General features: G+C 44.0%; 1 protein-coding gene across 1 annotated transcript in view; it reads left to right on the top strand.

Moving 5' to 3' along the window:
* The window catches only part of LOC135195790 (tetratricopeptide repeat protein 17-like), a 163,099-nt gene that overhangs the window by 83,006 nt on the left and 54,938 nt on the right, over window positions 1–25,155 (top strand). Inside the window, exon 7 of the mRNA XM_064222271.1 lies at window positions 6,353–6,519. Within this exon, the coding sequence (XP_064078341.1) occupies window positions 6,353–6,519 (167 nt within the window). The remainder of the gene's footprint in view (window positions 1–6,352; window positions 6,520–25,155) is intronic.

Genomic DNA, 25,155 nt, shown 5'->3' on the forward strand with positions numbered 1-25,155 from the left:
TGTCCCCCTTACCTTTTTGGTGTCAAGTCTTGCCTTCTCCTAGCCATAAGACCCCCAACGGTCCTTAAGGCTTTGGTTCAACCTCGTAGCCTCTGCTGTACTTCTTTACCATAGGCCTCTGGGAGAGATCTGCGCACCAGATGTTAGAAAAAGAAAGTAAACCTATTCGGTTCATGCGAAATGGTTGGCCTCAAGCAATACATGCTTCCTGCAATTTGTTCTAGCAGTGGCAACTCGAAAACATGTCTGACTGCCACCGTTTTGAGTCAGGGCTTTTGGTCATAAGCTTAAAAATTGGTTCTGAACCATAAGCCAATGGTTGCACCTCAGACATAGCATCAGGTTGATTGACCTGGCTAGTCTTTTGTTGTTTTCGAGTCAAACTCGCTTGAATAAGACTATCCGGGAGCCTGGGCACTTTTTCACCAAACGCTCCATAGCACAGTCAGGTTGAGTTGCCAGCTGTGAAAGTGTTAGGCAAGTCCTCCCATAATTCTCCCAATTGACGGGAGCAAACGGAGAAGTGGGGTCCTGCTTTCTTTTTCAGGCTGAGGCATGGGTCCCCTTTTTGAGCTGCTGAGATGGTCGACCTCGCTATCTTGGTAAGGAAAGGGAGCGGGGGGTACCTTCATCCATCGTGAAAATGGTAAAAGGGACTTTGAATGGTTGGATTCTTGGTATTCGAACAGTCCATGTCGTCTTAGACATCTAAGCCTTCTCGTTGGGCCTGGTCCCGAGAATAGAGGGGACTGTCTCCTTGGTACCCTGTCATCTCTAACCATAGCCGAAGGCGTGAGCCTAGCGTAGCCTATGAAGGGAGGCTGTAGGCCTTCCGGGTAGAACTCGAAGTCCTCTATTCTTCGGAGTTCCAAACTCCGGTATGGAGATGAGACATCTTGGAAGGGAAGCATATGACGCTACTCTCCAAGGATTGTTCATGGAGAAAAGCGGGGCAGCGAGTCATACGGGGGGAAGCTGAGATCCACTAGTGTTAGAGGTTGAGGGAGAGGCAAGGGGGGCTTCTCTTAGGCCGGCTATAATAGTACCTGAGAAGTTATCCTATCCGACAGGCGAGATATCATATGTTCCATACTCGTCTTAAGGGAGCCTACCAAGTCGCCCACCTGTTGCAAAACAGCCCAGCATTGGTGTCCAGAGCCGGAGCTGCTGCGGAGGTGGAGGGGGGAGACTCTGAATAGGCACCCAAAGGTAGTGGAACTGGTGATACTGCCGGGTACGGGATTTCTCCTTAGGCTTACTCTTTGAGGACTTTGAGCCGGAGCTAGACCCTTTAGACCTGTCTGAGCCGGGATTACGAGCCGGGAGGGACTTACGCGAAGAAGAAGACGAGGACGTCTCTTCGAGGACGATGACGTCTTAGTCAAGGTCATAGTTTTTAGACCTTGATCTTAGGCCTAACGAAGCCTCTGGAGGAGTAATAACTCATCACCGGTAAAGCCTGGGAAAGGATGGTGAAGTTGCAGGGGTAGAAGAAACAGTCCACTCCCAAGGGAGGCACCTTTGGGTACCTGCATTACTTACCTCGACCAACAGGTCGTCTATTACCTACCATAGGTTCAAACATTTTTATAGCCAGGGGTTGCGACATCCGTGGAGATATCCTGGTCTTTTGTTCAGTCAAGGAGGCCGGCCAGCTGTTGTTCTTGATAAAGGCAATAGAGGGGTCCCCCCCCCCCCCCCCGCCTTCTACCGGATCGACGTATCAGTCGCCTTGCCTCCGGGGAAGATTAACAAAGCTAAACGCTCTCCAGAATGTAGGGGCATTGGACCCTTGGCGGCGTTCTTGCCAAAAACTCCGACCCAGGCCCGCAGGGTAGCCAATGCCGTATCTCTTACTGCGGAGCCTGTAAGAGAGGATATATTTTAGATTTAAGAAACCACTTAAAAACTAAAACTTAGGATAGAACTTAAACTAGATGCCTTAAGTTCAAAAAGTAATGATGAAAACTTAAGAAGTAAAAGAGGCGGAGCGGCATGCGGAGATGGAAATACTTACGCCTTCCCAAAGCCTGGCTTCACCAGATCGTAAACATATGGTACACGTCTCATGGTACCAGACCTGGATGTTAACCCCGTGCGGAGTCGCGCATGGAGCATGGGGACCGGCAAACTTCGTGTCCACAGGGGTCCTGAAGTGTAGCGGAACATCCCGGATGCTCACAGGTTTGTGTGGCTGTAAGTGGGAAGACACATGAGTATCTTAAAGGGGTAACACTTACAGACTAAGGACAAAAAAGAACTCTTTACCGTTACGTGGCGGAGCTCGGAAAAAATTGGGAAAAACAATAACCCCTCACCTGCATGGCCTGAATGGCTATAATCCGGAGAGATCCGGTAACTACTAAGGGAGGGGTGGGGGATTTGGTTTAAAAACAAACTTAAGATAAAAACTTTCAAAGATAACTTCTTAAAAACCTACATGCAAGTAACCGGACTAGGTCCAGTGAAGCGGAGGGTGTAGTAACCCAGCAATACGGTTTTTACGGTTAGTAAATGACCTATTGTAGGCCTCCGGTCCAACTTATGGTGGACTATACCCTTCCGCTGGATACCAGGGGGACTCCGATAGGGAGGAGCTCTAGTAAGGAGGGAAGGGCGAGATGACATTACAGACTCGCGCTAACCCGAGCGACAAAAGGAAAGTAACGGAGGGGGGGAAGGCCAGAGCCCCCCACCCCAACGTACCCACCCCCGGCCGGCCCGAGCCGAAGCAAGAGAGTCGGAACCAGTCAGGGGGGACTGTCGGACTCCAGGCCCTCCGGTGGAGGGGAAGGGGGAGGGGGGGCAGGCTCGGGCATGTGGGCGAGCAGGACAGACCGACCCCACCCCCGCCCGACTCTATGGGAGAGCGGGGAGAGGGGGAAGGGGGAAGGGGACTGGCAGGCGCCTGGCTGACTCAGTGATCACGTAGTGACCACGAGGCAGGGTAAACTAAGATACGGTAACCAAGCCTAGGCCAACCAAAAACTGATCAGAGAGAAGCTATCGGGAAGCAAACCAGAATGAAAAGCGGGGTAGCATATAGGCCCATAGGGCGGGAAAAACCAAAAACTGATCAGAGAGAAGCTATGAGGAAGCGACCGAACTGATCACGGTAGACTAGGCTTTACTAAACGAGCCAGGACCTAGGCTAAGCCAGACGCCAACTAACCTACAACAAACAAAAACATAAAAATATAATATATAATAAAAAAAAATTGAAAGAAAGGAAGGGAAAAAGCAGGAGAAAAAAGTCCAGGATTGTGTGCGACTAGCCGAAGGCAAGTCTACACTCAAAGCTAGTCAGGGGACGATACAAGGAACCTGAACTAGGGGTCCTGGATAGAAAAAGGCCTACATAAAGGTGAAATACATACATGTATAACAACTGAGTAGACTAATAACGCGGATAATCAAAATAGAGCGTAAAATAATAATGGGGGTGTTCTAGTATGGGGAGACCAAGAAAAACGAACCAACATGCGGCAGGACATGCTGCCATGCTTCCAGCCCCCCGAGAACGTATCTATACCTAAAAAACGGCAAATACCGTCGGGGCGGAGACGGAAAAAAAAACTCGCTAACCGTAAATACTGAGTACTTAACAACTTAGCTGCGGCCGATAGCTGCACGCTCCATTTATAGTAAAAATCCACGAAAGGGCACAAAAAAAAAAACACAGAGAGAAAATTAGCACGTGCTCCTGGCGCTAACTTTAAAAGGTGGCCACTAGAGGCGCAGCAGTTCGCAAGCATGGGATGGTGTAGTAGTAGTACGAGCTGCCCTCCCTCTGTGGACGGCTCCCCTCTTGGAGGGTTTTTGTATTGGGGAGATTTCTATTGGCATTTGGGCTCGTGGTAGTGGTCTCACTCGCTAGTGTTCCTACGACACCCTCCTAGAGGGTGAGCGAGGTCAGTCATACTGACCTTTTTCTTTATTTTTATTTTATTCTCTGGTATGTGTTAGCATTTACCCCTAGAAATAAATAGATTAAAGGATTATTTCGCGCAAGCGACACGAGCTGAGCCCAGAAATGATATGTTAGTATACAGTAAAGTTTTGTACATACTTACCTGGCAGATATATACGATTGATGGCCCGCCCAGCCTCCCCTCAGGAGACAGGTGGAAGAAAATAACCTGACAAGAAAGGGGGACTGGTTCTTACATCCGCCTCCCAGCGGCGGGTAAGGTAGATCACCTGACCTACCTGTAGCGTGTGCCGCGAGTTTTGAATTTTCTGTCGTGACGTCAGAGACCTAAGCTAAGTATATATCTGCCAGGTAAGTATGTACAAAACTTTATTGTATACTAACAATATCATTTTTCTGCGCTTATGGAGCCGACAACCGGTTAATGGCACTCTGTTAGGTATGTATCGGTGCTGATAACCGGAAATTGGCGCATGATGGTGCTGAAAATTGCTGATTTTATGCACTAGACATGCATCATAAATCGGATTGCCAATAAGAGTACATTATACTCCATGTGTCACGTTTGTCAAAACGATACAATACCTGGCTACAAGACCAGACTAAAAGATATTTCTTTGATATTAGTCTAGTCACCATGGAGCTCTGCCACACCATGGAGGGGTAACTCCTTGAGGACGAAACAAGTGGCTACACTATCAAAAAGAGATTTTCGGTTAGTGAGCCAATTACTTTTCAAGATTTTCACAGCAGTTCTTATATGTACATATTAATTTTCTATGTCTTTCCCCCCACTACTACCACACAGTTCAATTAAGAAAATGTTGAAAGGGTGGTAGTGGGAGTGGTATTATAGTCTTAGAGATGGAGAGAAATTTAAAATAGTACTAAGAGGCACAGCATATTATTTAAAATCAAATTTCAGTGAGGAGGGATATTATTTGTAGATACATCACCGGTGCCACAATACAAGGGAACAAACTATAGTCATAAGACAAAAGCCCATTAATTGCCAAGTGAGCATTTATGTATATATATAGATAGTAGATAAGTTCGGTTGTGATGTGTGCAGTTATATGAAATAACTCTCTCTCTCTCTCTCTCTCTCTCTCTCTCTCTCTCTCTCTCTCTCTCTCTCTCTCTCTATTGGTAAAAAGTATAGCATGCTTTTTCCTTAGTTGATAAAGTACCCCCTAACATGACACAATAACAGTAAAGTATACCCACATATAGATTTCAGTTATATATATATATATATATATATATATATATATATATATATATATATATATATATATATATATATATATATATATATATATATATATACTATGTATATGTAAAGTAATGATAAGAAATGTCGTACAGTGCATACTTACATAAGGTAGTAAGATTGTCACTTATTGTGACTAACAACATGATTATGTATAGGTAAAATTTATTCTCTACTGTAATACACCTGGTATTACAGTCGCTCTTTGTGTGTGTATGCTCACATGTACGACCAGTTCTTGAATTTAGTAGACTTCAGTTTTTTTTAAAACCAGTAGGGCCCCCTATATGTGTTAACTTGTGAAGCTTCAAGTTAAACCATCACAGGGTCAACTAGGAATCTCGGAACTCTCCGCTACAAAATGTTATCGTTAATTGGATATCAAATAGTCTTCCAACATCAAACTGCTGATAATATTACAAACAATTCACTGCGAAATGATTCTTTATAACGGAGGTGAGAAGACAGTTTAACTAAGCCTAGTATTTGAGAAAACTTCCGAATTTGGTGCTGAAAATATGTTTTGAGAAAACTACATTTACATGTGAATTTATGATATTTTAAAAATAAATTTTATACAATAGGATGAAATTTAAAGACGTAAGGTTTTATCTGCTAAAAGAATTTTTCTTTTATTTTCAATACTTTTGTAGATATTAACATTTAAATAGCATTAGGGCTGGGCTGAGCTCATTTCTAGAAATGACGACTTTGCTTGTAAAAATTGATGCATCTTAATTCCTGTATATTAGTTAATAATACATCTGAGAGAGAGAGAGAGAGAGAGAGAGAGAGAGAGAGAGAGAGAGAGAGAGAGAGAGAGAGAGAGAGAGAGAGAGTGTTATCCACTAGGACACTATTAGCACACTAATACTGTGTGTGCACACTTGAACATGAATTCTCCATAGTGTTTTCATAGTATACGAATTTAAACTTCCCTGCAATGCAGGAATAGCAAATTGAGATGTGTATGGCTTACAGGACAACTACAGGGCAGAGATTGTATAGTCAGCCAAGTGGTGATTTGGCCTAGATTTTAGCTAGGAAAAATGGAATTTTATATAAATGATCAGTTGCTTACCGATGAGTTGTATAATGACTTGTCCTGTAATATTTTTGTAAGATTAATTCATATGCTTTCTGTTGAGGTCTCTCCAACGCACCCTGGGTGAACTTCGGGATTATCAGAAACGACATGAAGAATGGCTTTCATTACAGCAAAAATTGCTGCTTGAACAAGCCACACCAGAAATGAAGTTAGAATCCCGTCTTGAATATGAAGAGCAAAAAATTCGTGAAAGTTCAGATGGGAGAGGTAAGGGAAATATTGTTTAGTATTGCAGGATTACAACAGCTGCTTTATGCTGCAAAAAGATGAAATGTGCACAGTATTTACCTTGTGAAATATCAAATATTGGCAGTCTCTAGTTATCAGGGGGGGGGGGGGGGGGGTTGGTTCCTTTCTGACAGCTTGATGGTAAACAAAAATCACTGATAACTGAAAATCAGCGATTTTCTGGGCTTATCAGTGCCAATAACCAAATTTTGGCACCAATAACTGGTTTTTGGTAATGGTACCTCTATTATGTATGAAAAGGCACTGATAACTGGAAATCGACTGATTTTCTGTGATTTTTGGCACTAGGCAAACCCCATAAAACTGGATTGTTGAGAACCATGGCCTGCCTATATTTGTTTATTTCCTTTTACTGTGGTTTTTAATTGTATAAATGCATGATGTATGCAGCTGGAGTAGAGTTGCATTTTTTTTACTTTTAATGAGGTGTATTTTCTGCATGAATTTGAAATAGTACATAAATGTATACGGATTGATGGAAAACTTCTTGTAACTTATAAGTGACTGTTGTTGAGATTTTTTTTGGCATTTTGACATTACTTTTATGTCAGTGCAAATTTAAAATCAACCAGTCGTGTCTGCTTCAAGATAGGAGTTGTATTTGTCCATGTACGTACAGCCATTTATTTTTTGTTATATAAAATCCACTAATCACAATTAGCCATATTTCATGAGAAACAAATCCAGCCACCGTGACTTTTAAGAGTTAAAAGGAAAAAAGTCATACCCTGCAAGTCAAAGCTCTCAGTTCAGTGTCTGCCAGCTACCTTCTCATTCTTCTGTTTAGTTTAATGGTGTTGATGTACAATCTGTATAGAGTTCTTGTCTTGTTACCTTGTGTAACCCCTAATGGAAGGGCATGATCATATGAGGATCTATTAAGAGGTTTTGAGCAATGGGCTAACTCATATGAGTATTAATATTATGTGCCTTACAATTTGGGTGAATTTAGCAAGAAATATATTTGTATCACTTTAACTCTTAAACGCCGAGCCGGTATTTCCGAAAGTGTCTCCTGTATGCCGGCGGCGTTTGGGAGTGAGCGCCGAAGCGGAAAAAAAGTTTTTTTTTGTTTTAATCACAGCAAGCTTAGTTTTCAAGATTAAGAGTTCATTTTTGGCTCCTTTTTTTCATTGCCTGAAGTTTAGTATGCAACCATCAGAAATGAAGAAAAAAGGGAGGGTTTTGACGAAGGAAAAAATCTATTTCTGGGTAATTGGCTCGTGTCGCCTATGAAAGGATCTTAATATCATTCTTCCTAGGTAAAATTAATCTAAAATTACCAGAGAAAAACAAAATTAAGAAAATGTCAGTAAAACTGACTCGCTCACTCTTAAAAAGAAGTGTCGGTATGGTAATAGGGGCGAGTGGGGAACACTACCACGAGACAATCACCAATTAGAACTTCCAATCAGAATCCCCCAAGAGAGAGCTGATACCAACGGGCGATGCAGTCGCTACTACTACTACTAGAGGACGCCACGGACAGCAGCGCCCCTAGCGGGACATCCCTTAATTAAAAAAACATCTTGTCCTGCAAGGGGGGGAAAACAAAACAAGGGGGGAAAGGGGGGGTTTCATAGGGCGACACGAGCCAATCACCCAGAAATAGATTTTTCCTTCGTCAAAATCCCTTTCTGGGCTCAGCTCGTGTCGGCCTATGAAAGAGTACCAGAGAAACAGACAAGATGGATACAAGGAACAAATGAAAAGCAGTGTAAAATGATGGATATAATATAAGTAAATCAATTACAGCATACAAACTAAGCACTTAAAACTAACTTATACTAAACAGTAAAATAACAGAACGTTAGTGATCTTACTTAAAGTACTTAAAAGGTAATTATAGTAAATTACAGTGATGCATGTAATATAAACTAAAAGGGATTTACTTGAAAATATTTACAAAATATAAAACACATTGTGTCCTACCCTCCCTAGCATAAAAAAATAAGGGTAGGTACACTGAACGTACATCATTAGTACAATTGTGGTAAAATATACAAACACATTGTTGGTCCTACCCTATCATAAAAATTAAGGGTAGGTACACTGAAGTACACTATCAGATTACACGTGTGGATGTCCCTAGCAAAAAAATAAGGGACAATCCACTATATGATTCAGCGGCTAAGGCTAGGATATCCGAGTAGCATGGCGATAGGTGAGGCATGTTGGATGCTGTAGGTAGAAAAGGAGACCTGGATCTATACTACGACTACTATACAGTATCAGGGGAAACAATGTTTCCCGCTGCTACTGCTGAAAACTTTAAAGATTCCAAGACTTTAGATAATGGCGGTTTTAAAGACTGTCGGGGATTTCCATCCAGTATACTTTTTAAGATCCTCAAAGTTCATATGTTGAAAATAATTAATTGAGGTGGCTACTCCCCTGATATCATGTGCTTTTGGAAATGACTCAGGATTGGCTTGTTTAATGAAGTAAAGGATTTGTTGCCTAATACCTTTTACTGACAAAGTACCACCTTTTTCTCTCATGAAGAGAGCACCTGAGGATCTTGAAGAAGTACGAGATAGAAAGGCTCTGAGAGTTGATACTGGGCAGAGAGAAGGATCCTGGGGAAGTGGGATAACTTTCCAAGGGGGCCCACCTTGCAAGAGGATCCTCATTTTTGGCTAAAAAGCTCAAAAAGCTACGATCCGGAGCAAGTAGAATTCTCTGATGGGAGGAATTCCACATGACCCGCATCCCTGGATAGAGCCGACAGTTCTGAAATTCTAGCTCCTGAGGCTAAGCTTAATAAGAATAATGTCTTCCTCAGGAGCATTATGAATGTACAAGATGAGTTGTCAGTATCTGAAGCTAGTTTGAGGACATCATTTAAGAACCATGAAACTGTAGTAGGCCATTTGGAAGGTCTAAGTCTAGCACAGGCTTTAGGGATAGACGTAAAATAAGATTCAGTCAGATCATCTGAAAACCTACTTGAAAGATTTTCTTCAAAGCCGATTTATGAGTGGTAATAGTGCTAGCTGCTAAAACCTTTTTCAAAACAAGGATCTGAAAAAGGATATAGCCAGATTAACTGTCATGGTTGTAGTGTTCGATTCTTTCAAGAAAGATGCTAATTTTTTAACAGCTGAGTCATATTGCCTAATGGTTGACTCTCTCTTATCTGATTCTAGGAAGAGAATATTCTGTGGATCAATATTAGCATCTTTATTAGCCGCAAACTTCATGAAGTCCATAAACAGTTAGGGTCTGGAGAATTCCTGAGGAAGCGAACACAGTCCTCATTTGTACTGATTGTGATAGCTTGGATTGGGGATCCGTTGAGGTCGGAGGCCCAATTCCAGAAGAAGAGGATACCAGTTGCTCTTGGGCCAGTCCGGTGCAATCAGAGCTACTATCCCTTTGAAAGACCTTAGTTTGCTTAGGGACTTTCAAGAGAAGATTTCACTGGAGGAAAAACATAAATTCTCCTCCACTGATTCCAGTCCACGGACAGGGCGTCCGTTGGGCATAAGCCAGAGGGTCCAGGTTGGGGGCCACATAGCAAGGGAGCTTGTGGTTCGCTTGTGAGGCGAAGAGATCCACTTGGAGACCTGGGACTCTCAGGCTTATCCACTGGAATGACCTGTCGCTAGAGACCATTCTGATTCCAGAGGAACTGACCTGGACAGGGCGTCTGCTATCACAATTTCTTACTCCTGCCAGGTGAGTGGCAGACAGATGCCCATTTGTTTGGTTTTGGTTTGCTAAGGCAAAAGATGGCTATCATGACATTGATTCGACATGCCTTGGATTTGGACCCTCCTCTGTTGATGCAATGAACTACCACTGCACTGTCCAAAACTAGCCTTAGATGGAGACTTCTTCGGGGGAAGCAGTCTCTTCAAGGTAAGAAATACTGCCATTGCTTCCAGAACGTTTATGTGGGAGCTGGCGAAATTGAAACTGACCAAGTCCCCTGAACCTGTTTGAACTGGGAGTATCCCCCCCACCCGGACAGGGAGGCGTCCGTGTGAATGGTTAACACGGAAGGGGATATTGAAGGGGTACCTTCTTGGCTAAGTTCTTTACTTTTGACCAAGGAACGGAGTTGATTGCGGAGGATCTGTGGGATTACTGACAACTTGTCTCGAGATTTGGTGTTTGCTCTTGATCGCCAAATTCGATTTAAATCTTTCAGCCTTGCTTTCAGGAGGATATCTGTTACCGAAGCGAAACTGAAGGGGACCCTAGGATTCTCTCCTGGTTTCTCCTTGATGTTTGTTTGCATTTGAGAAATTGCCTGACAGATTTTGCTATTTCCTTCCGTTGGCCACTGGAATTGACAGATTGTGGGAAGACAAATCCCATTGGATTCCTAGCCACTGAAAACGAGACTCCGGGGTAAGTCTGGATTTCGTTTTGTTTATCTGGAACCCCAGATGTTCCAGAAAGTGAACTACCTTTTTGGTGGCTTTGAGACATTCCTCGACTGTTGGTGCCCAGATCAACCAATCGTCGAGGTATGCTGCTACCATGATTCCCTGAGCTCTCAATTGTTACAACCACTTCTGCTATTTTTGTGAATACCCTGGGGGCTACATTCAGACCGTAAGGGCATCACTTTGAATGAGAATGTTTTGATTTCCTAGCCTGAATCCTAGGAATGGGCGGAAGTGCTGGCTATAGGGATATGATAGTATGCGTCTGTAAGATCGATGGAGCATGTGACGGCTCACGCGGAAGTAAGGTCCTTACTTGCGATCGAGGGTAAGCATCTTGAACTTGTCGCAAACGAATGAAAGAGTTTATGCTTTGACAAGTTCTAAGATTACCCTCCCTTTTTGTTGAGCCTTTCTTTGGCACGCTGAATAAGCGACCTTGAAATTTTAGATGCTTGACTCTCGCAATAGCTCCTTTCTGAAGGAGTTCTTCCGCGTAATCTGTCAATTCCTCTGATGGTATCTGGTGGAATGATTTGATTGGAGGAGGCTCTTTGATCCAACTCCAACCCAATCCTTTGGACACTATGCTCTGTGCCCAATTGCTGAACCCCCACCTGTGGCGGAAGAGGAACAGCCTCCCTCCTACCTGGGGAGCCTCATTGTTGATGGGCGGGTTGACCACCACGCCCTCCTCTGAACTGCCTGCTCCTTGTTGCCCTTCCTGCGCCACGCTGACGAAAGTAACCTCTCGCCCTACCTCTCGGTTGTTTGTAACCTTGAGCCTCATATGAAGGGTTGAAGGCCGGCGAGAGTTGCGTAGGATGTGGACGGCTGTGATTGAGGGGACAACAGGAGGATGGGCTGGTTCTGCTTCGAACTAGCAGGTTGTCCTTGTTGGGTAACCGGGACAGCCTGCACAAACTGCTGCTGTTACTGGTGTTTTCTGATACGGCTGGAACCTCTTACCAGCCTTCTTTTGTTTCTTTTACCAGCAGTGGGGACGGATTCGTTGTTTCCTCTTCGAGGAAATACCCCACCTAGCTCTAAGGCTCTGGTTGAGCCTAGCAGCTTCGTGGTGCACTTCGTTGACAGCGGACTCTGGGAAGAGATCCGCTCCCCACATGCTAAAAGCCAAGAGTCTATTCGGCTCGTGCCTAATAGTACACTCCTGCAGAACATGCTTTCGGCAATTCCTCCTAGCCTGGAAGAAGTCGAAAGCGTCTGATAGCACCGTCTGGAACTGAGATTTTGCCAAGATCTTGAACAGCGGTTCCGTGGCATAAAGAGAGGGCAGCCATTTCCGTAATTATAAGGGAATTGAGGGACTGCCAAACCTGGTTCGCGCATCAAACTCTGCCTGAATTAGGGAATCCGGCAGCCTTGGCAGCTTCTCGCCGAACTGGTCCATGGCGCAGTCCGGTTTGAGCTTACCAAGCGTAAACGTAGCTGGCAAGTTCTCCCACAATTCTCCGAAAGAAAGCCGGGAAGAGCGGAGAAGTAGACTCCGCCTCCCTCAACTGTGGGATGGGCTCATCCTTGAGGACTGCCTGAAGGGACTTCTCTACTATTTTCGTGGCGAACGGAAGAGAAGCCTCCTCTTCCGTCGCGAAAATAGTTAAGGGACTCTTATTAGGCCTGGAGTTTAGTGTTCGTGCACTCCAGTCCTCAAGGCAGTGAACCCATTCCCGCTGAGCATGATCTCTACTGTATAGGACAGACTCTCTAGAGATCTTGTCCTCCCTAGTCAGTTAGCCGTTACAGTCAGCCTAGCATAACCGATGAAAGGCTGCGTCAGACCCGGAGGGTAAAACTCGAAGTCCTCAATCCTCCGAGTTTCCACACTCCGGGATAGAGATCATCCATCCTTAAAGGAGCGTAGGCAGCTACTCTCCATGGGTTCTCCATGGAGAAAGCTGGCAGAGAGTCGTATGGCGGGAGTTGGAGAATGCCAGTGCTTGGCACTGGGGAGACTGGAAGAGGAACCTGAGATAGCCCAGCTACTCGGTCCTCATTCTCTCTAACCCTGTTAGAGAAATCTTGTATCGACTGGCCTGATTGAGACAGAGTGCTCGACAATTGTGCGAACATCTGCTCGAATCTCGTCCCCAGGGCGGAGACTTGCGAGCAACCAGCTCGCCCACCTGTTGCATCACCACTGCTGAGAAAGCAGTGGGATCAAAGGTGCTAGGCCCTGCTCCTCCTACCGGCGTAGCCGGAGTGGAAGCGGTGGAGGCGGGAGAAGGCACTGGCTCGGCGGGAGCGCGAGCCTTCTCCTTAGAAGCCTTGCTTCTAGAGCTCTTTGAGTGAGAAGAGCTCGGCTTCGCTTTTTCACCTCAGCAATCCGGCGTAGGAAGTCGGAAGACTTCCTAAGCCGAAGAAGACGAAGACGACTTCCTAGAAGTTGTCTTAGCCAGAGTCTTCGGTTCTCTCTGTCCCTTCACCTTTGGGGGTACAGAGATAGCGGGAGAGCGGGTAGGGATCTCAGATCCCACAAAGCCTTGGAAAGAAGCACTCGAAGAAGGGACAGGAGAAGATCCAGGAGCACCCAAGGAAAGACCTTGGGCGCCCGACACACCTACCTCAACCAACAAATGCCTCCAACCCCTACCGCCATGAGGGCTCGATGTGTTTAGGTCCAGGGCAGCGACGTCCGGGACCGACTCCTGGGCAGCTACGACCCCAAAGGATTGCTGAGGTCTTGCTGGATGGAGGCTATCAGAGGGGCCGCGGACAGGGGTCAACATATCCAGTTGACTTGCCCGCAGGGAAGATCTGGACGGCCAGCTTCTTATCAAGAATGTATGGCTGGCCTTTGGCGGCGTTCTTCCCGAAGCCGCCCACCCACGCTTTCAGGGTGGCGAGGGCGACTTCCCTCACACCAGTAGCCTGAAAGAAAGGTGAGATGAGCTTCTAGTGGCGGAACGGGGTTAACAAACTTTATGACTAAGAGTTGTTAGTAAAATGATAAGGAAGCCTATAATGGAACTTACCCCAGCTCCCAGCCGGAACAGACCAGGTAGTTAGCAAATGGCGCAGCTTTCTGGGTGGCCAGACGATCATCTCGTTGTATGACGTGGCACAGGGGGTGGGGGCGTGACCTGCAACTCATCGTGGCCGCAGGGTCGTACAACGTCGCGTTGACGCTGGGACCTGACAGTTGGTAGCCTGTAAGTGGAAAGATACATGAGTACCAGGTAAACACTTACAGTCTAACAGATGCTCCGCTGGTGCCGGAGCGATAAAGTTAGATTAAACCAGAGCCCCGCCAAAATACGTGTGGTAACCAGGTTGGTTGTGTGCCCTAGGCTATAGCTCCGCTGGTGGCGGGGACACAAAAAGGAAACCAACCAGGAGTGGTGGTAAATGGAAACCACGACGGAAAATGGCGGGGATGGTAGATATATAATAATAAAAATTACACAAATCATTGTAAAATTAGGGTATATCCTTAAAATAATAATAATAATAATAATACAAACCTCTCTCCACCCGTCTACTAGAAGAGTGCACGGGTAAGAAGCAAGCTCCCTTACCGGTTAGCGGGGGGGGGGGAGATGTAAGGGACATAGTAGGCAAGCAACCGACCACTAGTAGTGCCCACCCCGCCCGCTGGTGGAGCCAGTAATCTATAACCAAAGGTGCCCCGGCTGCGACGGAAGGCTCCTTTCGTTATAGCGAGGGAGGTGGCTGAGCAACGGGGAGGGGGGGGGGGGGGGTGGGAGGGGGGGGGGGGGGGAGTCTCGGCGTAACACGGCGGGAGGGAGAGAGGGGGGAGGGATGGCCTACTCCTCCCCGCCTCACCGACTACCCGCTCGGAGACCCGGTTACCTCATGAGTGGTCGCCCTATACCCCCCGCTGGGAGGAACCCCTGGCCACCTCAGAGAGGGAGAGAGAAGGCGACTGAGGTTGTCATGACAACCAAGGGGTCCCCCAGCCCCTCCCTATACCAGAAAGGGAGGGCAGGGGCAGGGTAAGGTGCGATGGAACACGTGACGCAAGTGGCCTAGGCCACGAGCAACACAACCGTGAGAGGGCCACGTGAACCAGGCTGTACCAATACAAGGAACAAGCACCTAGGCTAGCCTAATACCCTAAATACAATAAATATATACATCGAAAAGATGGAAAAGACACTTTTAGTAAAGAGAAAGAAAGCCAAGGAGGAGGCATGACTGTTCCAAGCAAACGAAGCCTACTCGGAGCCAGCGATAGCCGATGAAGAGCAAGAGCCGGGATGCTGGGCCAAGGAATAATAATAATAGCCCTAAATACCAAAAATAAGAGATATGGTAGGAGGGCTCCAAACTAGCTAAAACTCGATGTAAAAGATAATGAAACGTAATATAGTAAGCCCATAAGTATAAGAAGTCCAGTATGGAGGACCGGGAATTCTTAACGAGGCAGCATGGCGCCACCACGAGACAACCGGGGAACCGTATATGACCTATTTAAGAGGAAAATACTGGCACCCAGAAGATAAAATAGTGGTAAAACATTACTTATGAGTTACTTAACTTAGCCGTTGCAATAGCAGAGCGTTCCATGATAGATGAAAAGGATAAATCCCGGAATTAGCACAGCACAAGGAAAAAATGCGTCTTGACGCTAGCGCTAAAAATTAAGGATGTCCGCTAGGGGCGCTGCTGTCCGTGGCGTCCTCTAGTAGTAGTAGTAGCGACTGCATCGCCCGTTGGTATCAGCTCTCTCTTGGGGGGATTCTGATTGGAAGTTCTAATTGGTGATTGTCTCGTGGTAGTGTTCCCCACTCGCCCCCTATTACCATACCGACACTTCTTTTAAGAGTGAGCGAGTCAGTTTTTACTGACATTTCTTAATTGTTTTTTCTCTTGGTAATTTTAGATTAATTTTACCTAGGAAGAATGATATTAAGGATCCTTTCATAGGCCGACACGAGCTGAGCCCAGAAAATATCATTATCATATATAAATATTGGAGTATATGACAGCACAAAAAAAATTTCATATATAATTGTATACAAATCCCGCTGTGAGCAAAACGGTTAAAGCTAATGAGTTAATTATTTTTGTTTTGTATTGTACACTAAATTGCGATGATTTGGTATATAAAAAATTGTAAAATGATCAAAGCAACACAGAGAAAATATCACAAAATGATGCATGAATTCATAACACGCAGACATAAAAACTTTTTTTTTTTTAATTCACCATATAAATCAAAATATTGTGCTAGAGACTTCCCGTTTGTTGCAAAATGAAGGTAATTGATTGAATATTACTAGATTTTAAGTGTTGTAGCTTACAATTGCAGTTTTCGACCATTTCGGGCGAGTTAAAGTTGACCGAAGGTCAAATTTTTTCTATTTATCGTTATTTCTATGAAAATATTTCAAAACTGATAAAAGACTTTTTCATATATAAAACTTTATGTAATGGCTAATATAAAACGGTGCAAACATTACGACAATCGGACGAAAGAATTTCTGATTTTTTTGGCTGAGTTACTGCTTGGACGTAAGGAAAGTTTTTTTTTTCAAAAATTCACCATAAATCGAAATATTGTGCTAGAGACTTCCAATTTGTTGCAAAATGAAGGTGAATGATTGAATATTACGAGAATGTAAGAGTTTTAGCTTTCAATTGCGTTTTTTTACCATTTCAGGCAAGTCAAATTTGACCAAAGGTTGAAATTTTGGCACTTATCGTTATTTATATGAAAATATTTCAAAACTGATAAAAGCTACAACTATGAGTTGCTTATTGTTGTATTCTACATGACATTGCGCACATTTTCATATATAAAACTTTATGTAATGGCTAATATAAAACCATGCAAACATTACGACAATCGCACGAAAGAATTTCTGATTTTTTCGGCAGAGTAAGGAAAAAGTTTTTTTTTTTTTTCTTCAAAAATTCACCATAAATTGAAATATTGTGCTAGAGATTTCCAATTTGTTGCAAAATAAAGGTAAATGATTGAATATTACTAGAATGTAAGAGTTTTAGCTTACAATTGCAATTTTTTACCATTTCGGTCGAGTCAAAGTTGACCGAAGGTTGATATTTTGGCACATCGTTTTATATATGAAAATGTTTCAAAACTGATAAAAGCTACAACCATGGGTTGTTTTCTTTTTGTTGTATTCTACATGAAATTGCGCACATTTTCATATATAAAACTTTATGTAACAGCTAATATAAAATGGTGGAAACATTACGACAATCGGATGAAAAAATTTCTGATTTTTTCGGCGGTTACCGCGTGGACGTAGGAAAAAGTTTTTTTTTTTTGTTTTTTTTTTTTTTAAATTTACCATAAATCGAAATATTGTGGTAGAGACTTCCCGTTTGTTGCAAAATAAAAGTAAATGATTGAATAATACTAGGATAGTGTTAGCTTACAATTACGTTTTTCTACCATTTTGGTAGAGTCAAAGTTGACCGAAGGTTGAAATTTTGGCACTTATCGTTATTTATATGAAAATATTTCAAAAGTGATAAAAGCTACACCATAGGTTGTTTTTGTTGTATCTACATGAAATTGCGCACATTTTCATATATAAAACTTTATGTAACGGCTAATATAAAACGGTGCAGACATTATGACAATCTGACGAAAAAATTTCAGATTTTTTCAGAAGTTACCGTGCGGACGTAAGGAAAGTTTTTTCAAAATTTCACCTTAAATCGAAATATTGTGCTACAACCCTGATAAAAGCTACAACCATGGGTTGTTTTTTGTTGTATTCTACATGAAATTGTGCATATTTTCATATATAAAACTTTGTAACGGCTAATATAAAACAGTCCAAACATTTCGACAATTGGACAAATAAATGTCGGATTTTTCGGAAGAGTTACCGCGAGGACGCAAGGAACAAGTTTTTTTTTAAAATTCACCATAAATCAAAATATTGTGCTAGACTTCCAATTTGTTGCAAAATGAAGGTAAATGATTGAATATTACTAGGATAGTTTTAGCTTACAATTGCATTTTTCGACCATTTCGGTTGAGTCAAAGTTGACCGAAGGTTGAAATTTTGGCACTTATCGTTATTTATATGAAAATATTTCAAAACTGGTAAAAGCTACCACCATGTGTTGTTTTATGTTGTATTCTACATGAAATTGCGCACATTTTTATATATAAAACTCTATGTAACGGCTAACATAAAATGGTGCAAAAATTGTCAGTGACAAATTAAAAAAAAAACTTTTTTTGCGTCAACGTTTCATACGTCAATTAAGCACCCAACAGACAATTTTCGTCGACTATTAATACGTCCAATAGGCGTTTAAAGGTTAATGACTTTCAAATGACTTGATGGCAACTGTAGTAGCTCAGCACAGGACATACCTGTTTTTACTTATAATCGGATTTTGTATTATTACATAACACGATCAAGATAAAGTAAAACTTGTGTTTTCTTGCAACAAATTCACCCTGAATACGCTGGTGCTTTCTGATTTTATATGCGTTTAATATGTGAAGAGAAAATAAGAATGTCGTAAAATGTTGCATCCGTACATGGCTCAGCCAGACTGAAAGGAAGTCAATCTTTCTTAATTCTTTGTTGTTTATTACTTCACTGAGATTATCATTTCATATCACTCAAATAAGTCTCTATCTCCTTAGGCTGAGTTGAAGAGTGGGAAGTCTGTCGACAGAGTTAAATTTCTTTGCTTGACTGAATTCCCCGTGGCACGCCAGATCTGAGCTAACGATGCCACATCCACCTGATTATTATTATTTTTTTTTATCAGATATGTCCAGACATAGTATGTGATATTGGATTGAAAATGTTCGTCAGTCATAATGGGAACTCTGTGTATGTAATTACAGAATATGTAATGATATAACATGCAAAATATTGTCGAAACTGCAACCTCTTATATTGCTAATTGGCAACTCAAATCTCTTGCCGAGACGAACATGCAACAACGCCTTTTAACTCTCATTCTCTCGGCATACCATCAAATTTGAATTATTTACTGATGCAACATAATAAGACATATTTTTCATTTTCTCTTCACATATTACACGCATCCAAAATCTGAAAACCCCAGCGTATTCAGGGTGAATTTGTTGTATGAAAACACGTTTCATTTTATCTTGATCGCTTTAATGATGCAAAATCTGGTGCTAAGTAAAAACAGGTATAAAGAATTTAATTATTTTCTCTTCACTTTTACTTGTTGTAATTCCTTTGTTTTATCTTACTGATTTCAGGAAAAGATGACTTAATTGTACAATTAATACCGAATCCCAAGGTATGACCTAAACTTTCCTATCTTGAGCAAAGTGTGAGGTAATTGAATATAAACATATTGCTAGTTTTCTGAGCCACAAACGAAACTAATGACTCAGCGAGCGGCCTACCTCCTGGTACCAGCCAATCAGAGGCCGCCAAACAAACATCTTGTAGGCACAAGAATCTACCTTAAATGAATTGACTATAGATTTATTTATATGAAACTTCAGTAATCAGAAGTATGTTTTTTTACATAATTACAGTAAGTGATTTTCATGTAAGTTAAATATCAAAGCATTTTCTTTGTTATGACTATTATATAATATGTAAAAGATTTTGGAGGTTGCATTATTTTTACTCATTTTGTTCTTTCAAATATGATAGGTTTTTGTTATTGAACTTGTAAGTTATAATGATAGAATATTCTCTAAATATTATACTATATCATTTTAACCTACTTTATAATAATAGCAATGAAAATAATACTTATATGGAAAGATAATAAAAAATACTTATGAAGCAAAAAAGTATTTGTAGACAGTAAATTGCTACTTCAGCAACTAGAAAGATCATTCATTTTTCTAGAAGAGAAAAAAATGCTATATTCAAGGGTTTGAAAATAGTTTTCATTATCATTACACTCTCCCATATATACAGTATAATAAGTTGTAATGGTTACTAGTAAAATATAGGCTAAAACATCATAACATAACGAGAAATGTAGTAAGTAAAAATACACTATCCTCTACCAGGCCCAATAACAAGCCTGTTATACCCAACTCCCTCCCCACCCATGTGTGACAACTGACAGACCCACTACCTGTGATACTACCAACCACCTTATTCATCGGTCAAAATGCCATTTCACGCTATAAAATCAACTTTGATGGCTTATAACAAAGAGAAAGAGGGGAAAAATATTATGTTGATACATGCAGAAAGCAAATACAAAGTTTTTGGTAAAATCATATTAACCCTTAAACGCCTATTGAACGTATTAAATGTTGACGAAAATTGTTTGTTGGGTGCTTAACCCTTTAACGCCGATTGGATGTATTAAACGTCGATATAAATTGTCTGTTGGGTGCCGATTGGACATGCATACGTCGATATAAAAGTTTTTTTTAAAGTTCACAGAAAAATAGTTATAGGCCTACTAGGCGAAAACTTTTTAATCACACGCCTTGGGGAATGCTCAAGGATGAAGGTATTGTTTTGTTTACAATCGTTACACAATCGCGCAAGCGCGAATTTCTTTTTCCTCGCACTAAAAAGCATCATCGACACATCTCGGAAATTATTTCGTCACTTTGACATAATTTTTGCACCATTTCATATTAGCCATTACATGGAGTATTATATATGAAAATGTGCACAATTTCATGTAGAATACAACAAAAAACAACTCATGGTTGTAGCTTTTATCAGTTTTTAAATATTTTCATATAAAAAATGATAAGTGCCAAGATTTCAACCTTCGGTCAACTTTGACTCTACCGAAATGGTAAAAAAACGCAATTTGTTCATGAAACTTACCTGTCAGATATATATATATATAGCTGTATTTTCTGATGTCCGACAGAATTTCAAAACTCGCGGCACACGTAGTGGGCGGCCAGGTGGTAGTACCCATTCCCGCCGCTGGGAGGCGGATATCAGGAACCATTCCCATTTTCTATCCATATTTTTTCTGTCGCCGGTGCTGGAAAAAACTGTTTGCAGTACCTCCGTCTAGGATTTTTTATTTATCTCGCTTTAAATTATCTGGATTGACTTTTGGTATCGACTTCTGGATTGTTGGATTGGCACGCGTAATAGTGGATTGGTTTTTGATTTTGGATTGGCTTTTCTGTGTACATGATGTCGGGATCAAGTACAGGGAGTTTCAGAGTGTGTGTGAGGAGTGAATGTAAGGTGAGGCTTCTTAAACCTTCAGTTGATCCTCACACAGTTTGTATGGAATGTAGGGGGCATGTTTGCTTGGTTGATGATCGGTGCAATGAATGCAAGGATTTGTCAGATGATAAATGGAAGATGTATGAGACCTATCGACGTAAATTGGAGCGCGATAGAGTCAGGAGGTCTTCCTCCAAGAGCAGTTCTACAAAAGGTAAGGAATGTAACATTTCTCCTCCTCTAACACCGGTAGATTTTGTTCAACCTAATCCTGTTTTGTTGCCTTCGGGCCCTATTGCTGTGTCTGGAGAAGGTAACACCCTTTCTCTGATTCTTGAGTATATTCGCATCTCGAATCGAAAGTTTTGGCCTTAGAAACTGGCCCTGTGAAAGTTTGTGATAGTGCCCCTAGTGTTGTGGAGGGGGCGTCAGATCGGCCCCATAATGCCTCTAGGCCTAGACCTCTATCGGACTCCCAGGACTCAGGGAGTGGGTATGTCGAAAGCCGCAAGAGGGTTACGGGGGCTCCCCAACCGATCTGGCGTCCCTTCGGCAGGCCGTTGTTGCTAAGTCCCAGGCCTGCCAAGGAGTGCGCACGAGCGCGCGTCCTGAAGGATGCTTTTCGTCCTCCCGAAGCGTCCTCCCCGCGCAAGGGGTGGAGCACTCGGAGAGACTCGCTGTCGTTGAAAAGGACTTTTCGTTTTGAGGACGCTTCATGTCCTATGTCACCACTTTCGTCAGAGGACGCGTATGACGCTTTTCCTCCTCAGAAGAGAGGTAGAGTCTCAACCGACGAGGACGTTGGGTTGCGCGCACAGGCGTGTTCACCTGAGATGCAGGTAGCTGTACCTGCTAGAAGGAAGGAGGCGTCCCCTCGCCTTCTCGCAGGGTCAGTCCTGCCCCTTCTTCTGCTCCTTCGTCACCTACAAAGGATATCCTTGTGTCCCTTCAGGACCAGATTACGTCTCTCATGGCTCAAAGGACTCGCCCAGCAGCAGTCGAGCCTAAGCGGAGAAAGGACGTTAGGCTGCCCGTCAAGAGGACGAAGCAGTCTCATTCTCTCTCGTCTCGTTCGTCTCGTTCGTCTCTCTCTCCGCCTCCGGATCGTCACCGTTCTCGTTCTCCGAGTAGATCTTTCGCACACGCTTTGGAGGACGCTCGGCAGGACGCTCGTCGTTCGAAGCAGGACGCTTTGCGCTCTCGGCAGGGCGCTTTTGAGGACGCTCGGCAGGACGCTCGCCGTTCGAAGCAGGACGCTTTGCGCTCTCGGCAGGACGCTTTTGAGGACGCTCGGCAGGACGCTCGCCGTTCAAAGCAGGACGCTTTTTGGACGAGGCAGGACGCTTTTGAGGACGCTCAGCAGGACGCTTGCTTGGCTAAGCAGGACGCTTTTGGCGCCTCTCGTCAGGAAGCTCGCGCTTCCTCTCGTAGGGACGTGTCTGGTAAGACAGTTCCCGTTGCTTCAAAGGACGCGCTATGTTCGCAGGATGTCCGTCCTTCAAAGGATTGTCGTAAGGGCGATTCCGTACCTGAAGCGGTGACTTCCAATCAATGGAAGTCTTTGTTCAGGCCTAAGCCTGCTGGACGTACGCCCTCTCCGGATGGACGTTCTCCAGTTCCTCTTAGGGAGGAAGGGGAACTTAGTAGTCCAGGGAGTTCAGTCGAAGAAGAACCTCCTGTAGCTTCGGCTGTCTCGGACTATAAGGTTCTTGTGCGGCTGTTACGTTCATCCTTCGGGGATAAGTTTCAGCCGGCAGCCCCTAGGTCTCCTCCCTCTCAACTTTCGTCTTCTAAGTCTGTTAAGACCCCTGAGTTCGTCGAAATGAAGACGTCGCTTTCGACCAAGAGGGCTTACAAGAAGCTACAAGATTTTATGTCTCGAAGGAAGGACCAGGGCAAGACCACTTTCGCCCTTCCTCCTCTAGACTCTCCGGGAAAGGAGGAATTGGTATGAAACCAAGGAGGACGTGGGGGTAAAGGTTCCTTCGTCCGCTCTTGGGGACTTCTCCAGTTTAGTGGACGCTCAGAGGAGGTCCCTCTTATCTTCTGCTAAGGTGTCCTGGACTCCTGTGGAGACGGACCACCACTTGAAGGGACTGCTGCGCACTTTGAGTGTCTTTAATTTCTTAGACTGGTGCTTGGGAGTTTTGGACCTTCAGTATAGAAGTCCTGATTCTCTCAGTCTGGGGGAGCTGTCCAGCGTGTTGTCGTGTATGGACAAGGCCGTCAGGGATGGTTCGGAAGAGCTGGTTTCTCATTTTGGAACGGCTTTCCTAAAGAAAAGAGCTCTTTTATGTAATTTTACCGCGAAGTCGGTTTCTCCCGCTCAGAAAGCGGAATTGCTCTTTGCGCCTCTTCGGACCATCTCTTCCCCCAGGCTATGGTAAAGGATCTTGCAACGAGTTTGCAGGAGAAGGCGACCCAGGACCTCTTGGCGCAGTCTTCAAGACGCCCAGCAGTTCCTTCCACATCTTCATTCGGTAAACCCCCGAAGAAAGTCAAACCCTTTCGCGGGGCACCCCCCTCGAGAGCAGCTCCTCGAGGGAGAGGTTTTTCGAGAGGAAGAGCTTCATTTAAACCAAAATCCACCAAATGAAGATCTTGTCCTTCTGACGCCAGTCGGGGCCAGGCTGAAGTTCTTTGAGGAGGCATGGAGGCAGAGGGGGGCGGATCCTTGGACTCTCAAGATCGTAGAGCAGGGGTACAAGATCCCCTTTTTACATCCTCCTCCTTTAACATCAACTCCCAGAGACCTCTCTCCGTCTTATCAGGGAGAGAAGAAAAGTATCCTTTTCGATCTTTTAGACCAGATGGTCGAAAAAAGAGCGGTGGAGCAAGTCTTGGACCTGGGGTCACCGGGCTTCTACAACAGGATTTTCCTGGTACCGAAGCAGGCGTCGGGTTGGCGCCCAGTCCTGGATGTGAGCAGGCTCAATCTTTTTGTGGAGAAGAACAAGTTCAAATGGAGACGCCTCAGTCGGTGCTAGGAGCCTTGAGACCTGGCGACTGGATTGGTGTCTCTGGACCGCAGGAACGCGTACTTTTCACGTCCCCGTCCACCCTCTTTCAAGGAAGTACCTGAGATTCGTCTTAGACAACAGGGTTTGGCAATTCAGAGCCCTTTTGTTTCTGGTCTTCAGCACGGCCCCGATGCGGTTTTACAATGATAATGAGGATTGTAGCGAAGTGGCTCCATTCTTCAGGGATCAGGATATCCCTCTACCTCGATGATTGGCTGATCAGAGCGTCGTCGAGACGAAAATGTCTGAAGGACCTTCAGTTGACGTTAGCCCTAGCAAAATCTCTGGGTCTTTTGGTCAACTCCGAAAAGTCGCATCTGACCCCGACACAGTCCATCGTGTATCTGGGGATTCAGATGGATTCAGTGGCTTTTCGGGCGTTTCCATCCCAGGAACGTCAGCGGCTGGGTTTAGAGAAAGTCGCAGCCTTCCTAGGGAGAGAAGCTTGTTCGGCGAGGGAGTGGATGAGTCTGCTGGGCACCATTTCCTCGCTGGAAAAGTTTGTCTCACTGGGAAGACTGCACCTCAGGCCTCTTCAATTTTTCCTTGCGGAAGAATGGAAGTCGAAGGAGGACCTGAATGCGATCCTAAGGATCTCAAACAAAGTAAAAGACCACTTAAGATGGTGGCTCGACCCTCAGAAGTTGCGAGAGGGCTTCTCCCTAAATCTTCTGAGCCCCGACCTAGTGTTGTTCTCAGATGCTTCCATTTCCGGTTGGGGAGCAACACTAGGGGGGGAGGAAGTGTCAGGCTCCTGGAGAGGGGAACAGGTAGCCTGGCACATCAATGTAAAGGAACTGGCAGCGATATTCCTGTCGCTGCAGTTCTTAGAAGAAAAACTGTCAGGCAAGGTCGTTCAAGTCAACTCAGACAGTACCACAGCCCTTGCATATCTAAAGAATCAGGGAGGAACTCACTCCAGATCCCTTTTTCTCCTTGCGAGGGAAGTTCTGCTATGGGCAGACGCAAGGCACATCAAGATCCTGACGAGATTCGTGGCAGGGGTTCAGAATGTCAGGGCGGACCTTCTCAGTCGTCGAAATC

This window comes from Macrobrachium nipponense, chromosome 23 (assembly GCF_015104395.2).
Source record: "Macrobrachium nipponense isolate FS-2020 chromosome 23, ASM1510439v2, whole genome shotgun sequence".
NCBI lineage: Eukaryota > Metazoa > Arthropoda > Malacostraca > Decapoda > Palaemonidae > Macrobrachium > Macrobrachium nipponense.